Source organism: Filicampus tigris, chromosome 19 (genome assembly GCF_054856515.1).
Source record: "Filicampus tigris isolate MCC_2025a chromosome 19, RoL_Ftig_1.0, whole genome shotgun sequence".
NCBI lineage: Eukaryota > Metazoa > Chordata > Actinopteri > Syngnathiformes > Syngnathidae > Filicampus > Filicampus tigris.
This window is the reverse complement of record NC_141235.1, coordinates 15,096,424-15,110,469: the sequence shown is the minus strand read 5'-3', so window position 1 is coordinate 15,110,469 and position 14,046 is coordinate 15,096,424. Positions and strand designations below refer to the sequence as shown.

At 40.8% G+C, this 14,046-nt stretch overlaps 1 protein-coding gene across 1 annotated transcript in view; it reads left to right on the top strand.

Annotated features, from left to right (window-relative positions):
• The window catches only part of myo15b (myosin XVB), a 142,636-nt gene that overhangs the window by 109,979 nt on the left and 18,611 nt on the right, over positions 1 to 14,046 (top strand). The window contains exons 34-38 of the mRNA XM_086017487.1: positions 4,951 to 5,081; positions 6,533 to 6,627; positions 6,820 to 6,897; positions 9,230 to 9,326; positions 9,702 to 9,850. Of these exons, the coding sequence (XP_085873613.1) occupies positions 4,951 to 5,081; positions 6,533 to 6,627; positions 6,820 to 6,897; positions 9,230 to 9,326; positions 9,702 to 9,850 (550 nt within the window). The remainder of the gene's footprint in view (positions 1 to 4,950; positions 5,082 to 6,532; positions 6,628 to 6,819; positions 6,898 to 9,229; positions 9,327 to 9,701; positions 9,851 to 14,046) is intronic.

Here is a 14,046-nt window from a genome sequence, read left to right as displayed (position 1 = left end):
GTCTGAGACACCATAGTTCTTAAGAAATGTACCAAGCACAGAAGCTGCCATAGACGTAAATATGATTTACGTGATTTAGATCACATAAATCTAAATATGATTTAGATCACGTAAATCAGATTTACAGGTCTAAATCACGTAAATAAGATTCACGTGATTTAGACCTGTCAAGCATTGGATCGAGAAATAAATTCATGTTCCCTCCCATAATCAAGTAATGTGTGTTCAAATCTGGTAGTGTGAAAAATTATGGGTTGTCCCAATTAGGAGCATAGACATTCACCATTACTACCGGGGTGTTATGTAGTTTCCCAGTAACAATCACAAAACGTCCACTGGAATCGTTTGTTACACTGGTAGAGACAAAGGGGAATTTTTTCCTGATTAGAATTGCAAATCCCCTACACCTTGAATTGAATCCAGAATGGTAAACATGAGGAAGCCAACTTTGAGACAGTCTTTGTCACCTGCTCTCTGAAGCTGATCCGAGATTGGTCGTTACCTGAGCCCTGAGCCCTGAGCAGTTGTGATGTCATTTTCAGTCAACAGAAGTGACAAAATGGCCACCCCCTGAGATGGCTAAAAAGGGGTGGATTTTGCTGCTTAACTCATATTCCACAAACGCAATATTAATCAGAATGCCGTGTTTCAACTAGTGGGCCTGCTGGGAACATATTTGAAAAAAAATATGTTTGGGTAGATTTTTCTCTTTAATAAGATGCCCAAAAACTAGTGCTGTCAATCGATTCAAATATTTAATTGTAATTAATCAACATTTTTCATAGTTAACTCGTAGTTAATCGCATGTTATTTATTGTATAAAAAATCCCTTGATTTTTCTGTCCCATTATTTTCTTGAATTTTAATACCCTTAACATGAATAAGAGGATTGATTTTCTTATGCAAATACTTTACTAAAGGGAAGTCAACCCAAACATATTATTTTTCAAGAATATGCCCTATGCAAGCCCACTAGTTGAAACAAGGCATTCTGATAAATATTGCGTTTGTGGAATAATAGTTAATCCACCGGTTTTTAGCCATCACTGGGGGTGGCCATTTTGTCACGTTTGTCGACTGAAAATGACATCATAATTGCTCAGGGCTCAGCTAACGACCAATCACAGCTCACCGGTTTTCTGAAACTGAGTCATGATTGGTCGTTATTTGAGCCCTCAGGGCATCTGTGATGCCATTTTCAATCGACAGAAGTGATAAAATGGCCGACCCCTGAGATGGCTAGATTTTGCTGTTTGACTCATATTCCACAAAACCAATATTAATCAGAATGCCTTGTTCAACTAGGGGGCCTGCATAGAACATATTCTTCAAAAAAATGTTTGGGTTGACTTCCCCTTCAATTGAAAAAACAAGCATTGGATTCAACTCACACAAATAGCCCCAGCGCTTTCAAAGACAGACGCCCACGCACACATATGTGCACACACACACACACACAGTCATTTACATTGTTGTTGTTCTGACAGATATATTTATTGTTTCTCGAGAGGGATTGTTGCCCAAGTACCGCATGGTTTTCTGGATTGTGCGTAAAATTGGACTACGAGGATTAGAACTACGAGAGCAGTCATTATACGGATGTTACTTTTATTGCGCTCTGGCAATGACTTCGACTAAAAAGATTATTACTCGCTGCTTGAGTGTCTAAAAAAGGTATTTTGTTTATTAAAATTCTGTTGTGGGTATATTTTAATGTTAATTGTGTCAGATAAATGAATGAGAAAGAGTTGGTGAACCGCTGAGATTGTCCCGTGCGGCCCTCGCGTGTTTCGTGCTGTTATAAAATACACACATATTAGTTTGTATTTATTATTTTTCTAAAATTCTGCAATATTCTTTTGTGAGTTAAGAAGAAACGAGAGAGAGATGTGAATTAGAGCGAGGCTGTTCCCTTCTGAATAAAGACGCAACAAAGCATTGTCCTGCCGTGTCAGTTGTCTTTAGCAAGGAAGACGCCAGAAGAAATACATAAAGTCAAACCTATATTGTAACCTACCATACCACGGCCTCCGAAGACAAGGAAGAACAACTTTTAATAGTTACACCACCAACGCATACGTCACGACAATCACCGGGGAAGAGGGACTCAGCCGTGCATGTGTCAGCCGAGTAACTCATCCTCATCGTCAATATTTTGAAGCACATGTAACTCTACTCTAAAGCTTTTTTTTAAGTATACATGTATAGATCATAGGCGGCACGGTGGTCGACTGGTTAGCACGTCCGCCTCACAGTTCAGAGGTCGTGGGTTCGATCCCGGCTCCGGCCTCCTTGTGTGGAGTTTGCCTGTTCTCCCCGTGCCTGCTTTTCTCCGGGTACTCCGGTTTCCTCCCACATTCCAAAAACATGCATGGTAAGTTGATTGGACTCTCTAAATTTCCCCTAGGTGTGATTGTGAGTGCGGATGTTTGTCTCTGTGTGCCCTGCAATTGGCTGGCAACCAATTCAGGGTGTCCCCCGCCTACTGCCCGAAGACAGCTGGGATAGGCTCCAGCACGCCCCGCGACCCTTGTGAGGAGAAGCGGTATCGATAATGGATGGATGGATGGATGTATAGATCATGGTGACCAGCAGCCTTTATCAATACAGCCGCTGGTTGCTATGGAAACCTTAATCACACGATCCAAAAAATTGACGGCGTCAAAAGGGGGTTTGATTCACGCCAAAAATAACACGCTAAACTGACACGCCTACCAACAACAGATCATCAGAGTCTGATTAATTGCCAGCTGAATTTTATAAACATTTCTGGGATATTTTATCACCACTATTCATTAAAGACATTAATCAGAATGCCTTGTTTCAACTAGTATACCTGCATAGAACATTTTCTGGAAAAAAATATCTTTGGGTTGACTTCCCCTCCGAAAGTTACTACAGAAATCAAACCGACTACCAGCATACCTACTCATATGAATATGGCAAGCACAACACTTGTATTAAAACAAAAAAAGATCCCTTCTAGTTACCACCCAATCTCAATCATTTGTGACTTAAAAGTCCTTACCAAAAATCATGCATATAGAATAGAAACAATCAACCCCATTTTTATCCACCATGATCAAATTAGCTTTATCAAAAATAGACTTGCCTCAGAGACCTGTCACAAAGTCAGTCAAACCAAACAATAAACGTGTCATTAGATGCAGAGAAAGCATCTTACAAAGTAAAGTGGCGCTTCCTGTTCAGTTCACTACATAAATTTAGTTTTGGAGAGTCGTTCATCTGTTTGATTATTATTTTTTGAACTGCACCGAAGGCCAAAATAATCACAAATGGGATCACCTCACAAAATTTAACACTTCAACAGGGAACTAGGCAATGACTCCCACTCTCAGCATTACTATTTGCTATTTTCATTTAACCCTTTGCAGCAGCAATACGACAAAACAGTCAAGTTAAAGGAATTCAAGTAGCCGATATACAACATAATGTTAGATTAAAACTCAGATGATCACTTTTATACAAACAGAACCTCGCTGTATCACTGTAGGAAACATTCTAAATTATTAACAATGGCTACCTCACTACTCAATAAACTGGAATAAATAAACTAGTTTATCATCGTATGGAAACTCTACAGTATAAAATAACACCCTCCCACTCCACATTAGCAATATAATTTTGAAGTTATTACTCCCTTGACATGGATTTTCCTGGCTGATAAGATTCACTTAACATGTTGATATTTGGAAAAATCACCAAGGTTCCACCATTCTACCATTTCTTCAACCCACTCCACTCAACACTTTCCTCGCTTTAACCCAGGGGTTTCAAACAAATTTTTGTCGTGAGCCATATCATAGTCATGGTCTCTTGGAGGGCCATTATTACTCAACCCTTATACTGTAATCACATACATGAAACAGGCGGCACGGTGGTGGACTGGTTAGCACGTCCACCTCACAGTTCAGAGGTTGTGGGTTCGATCCCGGCTCCGGCCTCCCTGTGTGGAGTTTGCATGTTCTCCCCGTGCCTCTGTGGGTTTTCTCCAGGTACTCCGGTTTCCTCCCACATTCCAAAAACATGCATGGTAGGTTAATTGGACACTCTAAATTGCCCCTAGGTGTGATTATGAGTGCGGATGTTGTTTGTCTCTATGTGTCCCATTATGACATTCGATTTCATGTACTGTACATGTTTGAGATAAACACTTCACTAAGACACAATGGTTCTTCTGTCACTGTTAAAATTGGCTTTGGGTCTTTAAAAGATCTTTGAAAAATTCAGTATTCAATATATCACTTTTTTTTTTAAAAACATTGACACTTTTACAAATTACCACAAACAGTCAGTTCCTTCAGTTTTTTTTTTTTTTTTGAAGCTGCAAGGATCACTGCTGTTCTCACTTGTGTATCTCAACACACTGTATAGTGGAGAATCTTATAGCACAAACACTGCAACTGAATGGTTTCTTTCCAGTGTGTGTTCTCATATGCTTTATTAAAACTGATGTCCGAGAGAAGCTTTTGCCACAATCTGCCCTGCGATTGGCTGGCAACCAATTCAGGGTGTCCCACGACTACTGCCCGAAGACTGCTGGGATAGGCTCCAGCACTCCCCGCGGCCCTTGTGAGGAGAAGCGGTTTAGAGAATGGATGGATCGACATACAAGAAACAAATTATGGTCAAGTTTTAAAATCAGAAGCAAGTAAATAATTGTTTGTTCAACTATTCATTTTTTTTAAAGGAGGGAATGGTAACAAAAGATGCTTGCAATATCTCAGATATCAGTGTTGTTAAAAGTGAATAAGTTTGCATGAAACATGACTTGCCTTCGTGGGCCACATAAAATTATGTCTGGGGCTGGATCTGTCCCCTCGGCCTTGAGTTTGACACTTGTGCTTTAACTCGACAAATATCAGAAACCTTATATGAACGGCTTTTCAATTGTGGGAAAAAAACTCATATTCATGTTTATTTACACAGATCCAGTTGCAATCTAGGCTGGCGTCTACTCAACCTGATTGCTGGGTTCTTCCCTTGTTCTGGTAATCTAAAGCCCTATGTTATACGCCACCTGCATGACATTGCTACGGACCATGAACACCATTACCAAGGTATAGCAGTATTCATGAAAGCTGATTCCTTTATAGATTATACAAGTGAGACTACTTTTGCTTTTAGGGCTTCTCCCATTCATGCCTCAAGGCCGTATCTCACTGGGCAGCAAAGGCCTCGTAAAACATTGCAAACGTGTTTGCATATAGTTTTTCTTACCGCAAGACAGTTTTCTTGTTGTAAGGAAATTTTGAACATGTTCCTTGCAAATCCATTGTTTGGCTAACATTGGTAACACCCTCGTTAGCCTTTAAACCGGTGTAAGGCGTGTCGTCAGCGTTCGTTTTGATTTGACAAAGAAGAAGACAAAGACCCCCTGGGGTTTTGAGGATGTTGTGGACGTTCATGCCGAGGTCCCGGCCGAGGAAGAAGTCCCGTCAGTTTCAGAAGATGTTGCGTACTTCACTGTTGCTGCTGAACTTGCAGGTAACTCCTCTTCCTCAACCTCAGATGAGAAAAAAAGAGGTTGAGCTATTCTTGCACATTGGCCGACTAAGAAATGTCAGGTGACATTTTTTAAGAGTGCTCAATGTTTTACAACACGTTTGGATGACTTAAAAGACAGTGATAGGAAAAGAGAGGTGGTAAAGCAGATGGCGAAAGAGAAATATGAAGACGAGGGCAGCGCTGCACCAAGCTGCAAGTATTAAAGTTTTGTTTTTTGTTAACATTCCCTAATTGTCGCAAAGCATCGCTAATAGTCGCTAATGACAGCGACCACCTGCTTTTCATCAGAAAAGTTGGCAATTCCAACATTCGCCACCCTTGGAAGCCTTCACTGCTCAGTGAGATACAACCTTATGTCTTTTTTTCACGGCTGGTCTTGAGCACTTTTCTTATACACACTTTCTCCAATCTAGAACTCTTACACCCACCACATGTTAGGTGGGAATGAATGCAGATTACCAAAGAGGTGTAAATCATTGACATTGTTGGCTGCATGGAAATCCTTAAACATACTTTTCTTCTTACTTGTTAAAGTATTTTAAATATTTTTTAAAAGAGTCCCTTGTTTTAATCCCCATTTGCATGCTATCTTTTAATTTATCTAGGCTGATACTTGATTTTAATCATATTATTGAATTATTTTAGATGATTTTTGTAATGTCTTATTTTGTTTCTCTTTCTCTAATACTCTTAATGTTTTATGTAAAGCACTTTGAATTGTCTTGTACATCAAATGTGCGATACAAAAACTTGCCTTGCCTTGCCGTGGCTAAATAAATAAAAACTTGGACAGAAATACACCTGGGAGTTGTTTTAAATTGTTAAAAATACATTGTCGTCTTTAATGTAAAACTGAGTCTTAAAGGGGTAAATCATTACAGATGTCTTCAAATCAATGATATTTTTGCAAACTATTTCATATGATTACATTATAGTGTATTAAATTATCAAAGTAATGAAATGTAGCATCTCTTTTGGTTCCTGTAATTGTATTTGCCCTCAGAGCTGGCATCTGTGTGTCAGGATAACCTTCAGCGATCTCTCAATTTTGGTGGTCGCCGTAACATCCCTTCACATATTGAGCTGGAGGCCAACCTGGCAAGTAGAACTATTGTTTTTTACACATTAAAGTACTGTACAAAAAATGCTCTCTAAATTGAGAAGAAGCAAACTACTCTATTTGCAGTATTATTCATCTTACATGTTTTTTGTGTTGCGTTGTCTTGTCTTTTCTTGTGTTGTGTTGTTTTGTTTTGTTTTGTGTTGTGTTGTTTTGTTTTATTTTTGCAGGCTGGCAAATCTGCACAGCTCATTTCTATCCAGCTGCCAGGACAGGTGAAATTCCCTATCAAGATACATAGTTTCAGTGTAGGTATTACATTCTGCCATCAGAGGATCTGTGTTTATAAGAGTACTTGTTCAACTCAGCATGGTCAAATACAGTATTTTGATCCCTCAGATTACAAAGGAAAATAGCCATCTTGATCACATTACACTTCCAATATGCATGTTAATTATGAGGATAGACATGTAAATGTCTCAAAATGCCATGCCAAAAACAAACAGAAATTTGGTCATATATGAGTAATTTTTTTCCTTGAGTCATATTTAAAGGATTTCATCACATTACTTCCAAATTTGAACCAGCTATACTATATGGTGGTGATGTCGTTATATTGTAGATGTTTTTGTTTTCTTCAAACCAGCAGTGCAACTTTCTCTTGTTCTTGCTGACAGTCCTGTATCGAACGGAAGTGCAAGAGAACTATGGAATTATTTATGTGGCTCTACAACTTTCACTTACACAAAAAGGCAGCAACTGGGATTTTTCTTTAATAGCCAACCAAACTTTGAGGCAAATGTCAATCACTGTTATCCATCCCAACTTGTGAACTTATTCCATCTTTTTGACTCTGTGATGTGGTACAGTCATTTTAGTCTAAAGCCTAAAATTGTAAAGCCCAAAGTGAAGCCAACTAACTTTGAATCCTTTTGCTTTTAGTCTCTGACAGTGTTCCGTGGCCCTTTTGTCACAAGCCTGAATGTTCCCAATGATTTTAAAGGGAGTGAGTCCTGAGACATACAATACAATACAATTTTATCTATATAGCGCATTTCACAACAGCTACAGCTGTAACAAAGCACTTTACATACAACAACAAAATAGCCATTATGCAACAAGTTAAATCAATAAATTAACACAAAACACTATGTACAATAGACACGGGAAAAACAGCAGAAAATTTGTCAGTCTCAGGTCAGACCAAAAGCCGACCAATATATTGTGACAATTTATATATATATATATATATCTATATATAGATATATAGATATATAGATATATATTCATTCAGATATCGTAACATCCCTAATAGTCAATCATGGTAAGCCCCCGAAAACAAGACACACTCTAAAAACAGTTGTGTTAAAAATAACAACCTTTTGGGTCAAAAATGGACCGATCCACTATATGGGTCAATTCGACCCACTTTCTTGCATTGTTTTGTACAATACAGCCCAATTTTTGGGGTTGTTTTGTACAAAACTACCAATTTTCGGGGTTGGTTTTGCAAAAAACAAACCAGAAAATTGGGTCAACTTGACCCAAGTAGTGGATCTGTCCATTTTTGACCCCAAATTATGTTATTTTTAACCCAACTGTTTTTAGAGTGCAGAGTGCAGACCTCAAGCACTTTTGTGAACAAGCCTTTCATCTTGTTTCATGGAATTGTGACAGGTCTAGAATCCCCTCAATTATTAATGTGGAGTCAGCCAGAAAATTATTTGATGACACCTTTTTCGGGATCATAAAGCAAGTTTCCTCCGCAGGTGTCCAGGCTCTCCCTTATAGATAAGGTGAGAAGCTTGGTCATCTGGGTGGGGCTCCGAGTCAAGCTGCTGCTCCTCTGCATACAGAGGAGCCAGATTAGATGGCTCAGGCATCTTGTCAGGCTGCCTCCTTGACGACTCCCTGGTGAGGTGCTTTGAGAACATGTCATTGGGAGGAGGACCTAGTGACAGGACACGCTGGAGTGATTATGTCTCCCGATTGGCCTGGGAACACTGCAAGATCCCCCCTGAAAAGTTGTTTGTTAGGTTTTCTGGGCAACTTCCCCATTTTACATTCAATTTGTCCAGGTCAGAGGAGAATACAAACAGATTTTCCCTCTCTCATATCTTTGACTGATTTCTCAAGGACTTCAGGCAGAACCTCTGCTCATTTTGCACTTATAAACACAGGGTATAATGTCCAGGTCAATTCAGATTTTTTTATGCCCTTATGTGATACATTACATTTTTTGTCAATTTGAACAATACAATTCTGATTTCATTTTTTTTTTCAAAATATGACCCAGGCTTCCTCATTAGTGGCTATAAATCGGATATACAGTATATCCAATGCCAGTGCAGTCTTGACGCTTAGGTTGTGCTCTTCCAACATTAATCATCAAAAGTCAAGAAAACACCAGTTATTTGACAAAATGGGCAGGCCCGAAAAGCTATGGTGGACAAAGGAGCACAACAAGTGGTTAATATATGGGGCGACTGGTCAATTTAACCACAAATCGGCACACAATTTGCCATAAATGCATCAGGTTGACAGGCCGCATTATTATTTTACGGCCCTAAATGGAGTGTTTGGTGGGACACACTGTAATCTGTATTTATTTATGTATTTGTTTGTTTATTTGTCCTCAAGATGGCAGCAGATGTGGTAAACGAACTCTGCAAAGAAATGAGCATCTCCAATCTCTCTGAAATGAAAGAATTCTCAGTTTTCGCCAACCGCCTGCAAGGTACAGCTCAGACCTACTTGACATTTTACTTTGACATGCTGCTGTTTATCATTCATACTGCCTGCCTATGACACAGAGGCTCAACTGTACATGTCCAGCCTGTTTATAAAACATGTGTCTCAGGCATAACTGGCCTCTGCTGCCTCACAGCATGAAAGCTATGAAAGCAAAAGGTTTTTCTATCTTGCTTGACCTTTACAGAGTTATATTTCAGTTAGTTACAATGACAATACTTTAACTGTCCCAGGGTAAAGTGTTTAGGTCATGGTGATTCAGTTGGTGAAAATGGAGTGTAAGCATTTTTTTTTTCTTTTTGGTATCTGTTATAAACTGATGAAACACTGTTTTTGAAGAGCAATTGTGGACCTCTTTCAGATGGAATGGTGCGCCCTCTTCATTCTAATGAGTACCTGATGGACTTTTTGCTGGATGATGGCTCCATCTTCTTGTCATTAAGAAGAGTGATGTGGCAAAGCCCTCTGTGCTTCAACAATGATGTATATGTGGAGTTTCACTATCAACAGGTAAGTTACCAGTTTCTGTCTCCCTCTCTGTATAGTCAGTTGCAAGAAATGGTCAAGTATAGTGAAGAATGGTGGTGCCAGCATCATACATTGGGACTGTTTTTCTTCAGCTGGACTTGGGGATTTAGACAAATTAGAAGGAATTATGAAAACATGTCAGGAAAAGCCTACTAAAATTCTGAAATGTAGTTGGGTGTTGGCCTATGGGTGCTCTCCACCTTAGTTTGATTGCGTGACACACCTCCTGCCCCATGATTGGTTAATTGGATGGAAGACCTTGTATGTATATTTGACCATTTCCTTAAAAAAACAAAACAAAATGCTGTTACTTTGTTGGCAAGACCAACGTGAGTGTTTGATTCCTCCTGTATGCCTACATAGCGTTCTAGCCCATGCATTGCCGCCGATTGTCAACAGATTATGGGCCTAGAGTGCTGAAACTATGGCGAAACAGGAAAGAAGTTCGCGTTGGGCGCGACTGCCGTTTGACGGAGACGAAGAAAAGTTTGAATTATGGGAAGCAAAGTTAATGGGACATCTCCAACTACAGAAGCTCAAAGACACTCTAGAAACTGAACTGCCTCTTACCGCATCATGTGAAGAGTTGAGAAAAATGCGGGGATTTACGCTGAGCTCATTCAGTTCCTGCACGATAAAAGTTTATAGCTTGTAATGTGGGAGGTGTCAGATGACGGATAAAAAGTCCTCGATATTCCACGAAAGTATTATGCGGGTTCAGGAAAGCAAAGAGTGATAAGTCTTTACACTGAATTGACCACACTGCAAAAGTCAAGCGATGAAACAGTGACTGATTATATCGTTCGAGCAGAACGGGCCGTAACTGCACTGGGAAAAGCAGATGAGGTTTTGAGCAACAGCCTACACGTGGTTATGGTGTTGAAAGGGCTGCCTGAGACATTTAAACCCTTCGCCATTTATGTCACACAAAGCGATGAGACAATTACATTTTCTGAGTTCAAAGTGAAGCTCAGGAGTTTTGAATAAACTGAGAAAATGCGCACTACCGCATCGGAGGACAATGTAATGTGTGCGCAAACCTGGTCGGACCGCGGTGCCCAAAGCGCGTGTGCGACCAGAGCGCACAGCGACCATACGCTGTCTGCTACCGTTGCGGCCTACGAGGACATCTGAGAAGGTTCTGTCGAGAGCAGAGGGAGAAGACTGACCACTACACTGCGAGTAGCGCTCTACGTTCCCTCATTTCCCCAGAACATCTTCTCTGTGAGAGCAGCCACTGAGAGTGGGGCTACTGTGATCTTCAGGAAAGTAAATGACGTCCTACAGCACAGAGACGGTACTGGGTTTCACATACATGAACATAATAGGCTATATTATTTGCCCGTTGTAAATGACCAATGTGATCAAAGTAAGAGCTGTTTTGATTTGAAAACATGGGATGAAATCCAAGGACATTGTAATTTTGATGATGTTCAGAAACTCCAAATGTTGTTGATGGCATGACTATTAAGGGGAAAATGGATAAGTCTAAACTGAGCTGTGAAGTCTGCACTCAAGGAAATTTTTTACAGAGCTTCAACAGGAAGCCTTATCCACGGGCCAAAAATGCATTAGAGTTAGTCCACGCAGACCTAGAGGGTCCAATTGACCCAGTATCCAGATCAGCACAGGTATGCACTGTCATTTACAGATGACTAATCTAGCACAGTGGTTATCTATTATCTCAAAAACAAGAGTGATACTGTGCTAGCAACAGAGCAGTTCATAGCAGATACCGCCCCTATGGAAGAATCAGACGTATCAGGTCAGATAATGGTGCTGAATTTACAGGTAAAGAGTAACAACCGCTATTGAGAAGAAATTGTATCAGACATGAGACGTCATCACAATATACACCACATCAGAATTGCACTGCGGAGCGCCAATTTAGGACTCCCTTTGACATGGCCAGATGTATGCTCTTAGAGAGCAAGCTACCAAAGAAATTATGGCCATATGCAGTGCAGACTGCATCTGTAATGAAAAATAGATGTTTTAACAACCGCACAAAACAAACACCTGACATGATGCTAACTTGGAGATGTCCAAACATGTCTAGAATGCAGACGTTTGGAACAGAGTGCTATGCCTACAAACAGGATAAGAAAAAGCTAAATCCAACGAGTGAGAAGGGATTCTTTATAGGGTATGACAGGAAAAGCCCAGCCTACATGTTTTTCTATCCTGAGAGTGGAAAGGTGAGGAAGCGACAGTGTAGCAGATATGTATCAGCTCATGCAACAACAGACAGACATTACGAAAATGCACGCTAAAAACCAGGAACTGTTTCGCTTGCCATAAAGTGCCAGTGTTCAGTGGAGAACCGCTAGAGTTCAGATCATTTATAAGAATCCTTAATCATGCTGTTGATACTCGATCCGACAGCTACCCAGATAAGCTGTATTTCTTAGAGCAGTATACCAGAGGTACGCCTCGAGACCTCGTGAAGAGCTGCCAACATATGACTGCTGAGCGCAGTTACGAAAAGGCGGTAAGGCTGCTTCATGATAAGTATGGAGACCCGCTGAAAATCACCACAGGCTTATATAAACAAGGCCTGCAAGTGGCCAGTGATAAAAAGAGAAGATGGCAATGCTTCAACTGCGTTCTCAATGTTTCTGGTGAGCTGTCACAACGTTATGGAAGATGTGGATTATATGGAAGAAATGGACAATCCAACAACGATGCGGGCAGTCCTTGCCAAACTGCCATTCAAAATGAGGGCAAAATGGAGACTCCACGCATATGATATACAAGTCAGCCGTGGTACACGAGCCAAGTTTACAGATTTAGTGACCTTCAATGCCATGTCTGATCCTCTTTTTGGAGACCTCGACAGCACAGCAGCAGAAAGGAAGGACACTAAGAAAACTCTGAAACAAAAAGACACAAAGATGGGAATCAGCTTTGCAACTAATGCCAAACAAGTTGAGTGTTGTAAACTAAGAGAAGACCCACTTAAAGAAAGTGTGGAATTTCTGAAGAAAAATGGCTTCTGTTGACGGCTGCTTGGTGAAAGGTCACCTCTCTAAGGAGTGTAAGAAGAAAATGACGTATGAACACTGTTCTCTGAAGCATCCTAGTGTGCTACATTTTGTAAAGCAAGACAAAAGAAAGGAGATTACAGAAGAAGTTGCTTTATAAGATGTCCCCAACTACCAAGATAATGGAGCCAGTGCAAACCCTCCACGACACGAAGAGACAAGCGCCTGCACTGGGGACGGAGATGATTGCAAGCTCGCTATTATGCCCATCCTAGTTAAGAATAAAAAGAGCAACAAAGTTGTGGAGGTGTATGCATTCATTGACCCCGGCAGCAGCGCAACATTTTGTACAGAGACACTAGCAGAACGGCTGAATGTCCAGGGGAGAAAGACGGAGCTATTTTTAAGCACCATTAACGCAAAGAACCGAGTGGAATGTTATATTCTTATTTATTTCAGTGGGTTGGAAGAGAATGCCTTCATTGAACTGTCGAAAGTGTTCAAACATAGGAGCATCCCAGTCTCCACAAAGAATGTTCCACAACAAAAGGACATCGAAAAATGGCCATATCTAAGCGAAGTCAGATTGCCCCATATTAACACCGAAGTAGAACTCCTGATTGGAACAAGAGAACCCAGGCTACAGGACCCATGGAACGTAATCCATAGCGAAGCCAACAGACCATATGCAGTCAAAACTGCACTTGGTCAGATTCTAAACAATCCACTAGAGAAGCCGACCAACACCACAGCAGACAGAAATAAACATTCAGTTAACAGAGTTGCTGTGGACAATGAGAATGTTGAACAACTGCCTCTTCAGCAATATAACCACGACTTTCCTGAGCGGAAGTGCGAAAGTTAGAGGTCACAAGAGGATCACCGTTTTATGGCCTCATGATTGGTTAATTGGGTGTGGAACACATTGTATGTATATTTGACCATCCATCCATCCATTATCTGTACCGCTTATCCTCACAAGGGTCGCGGGGCGTGCTGGAGCCTATCCCAGCTGTCTATGGGCAGTAGGCGGGGGACACCCTGAATTGGTTGCCAGCCAATCGCAGGGCACACAGAGACAAATATCCGCACTCACAATCACACCTAGGGGCATGCATGTTTTTGGAATGTGGGAGGAAACCGGAGTACCCGGAGAAAACCCACGCAGACACGGGGAGAACATGCAAGCTCCAC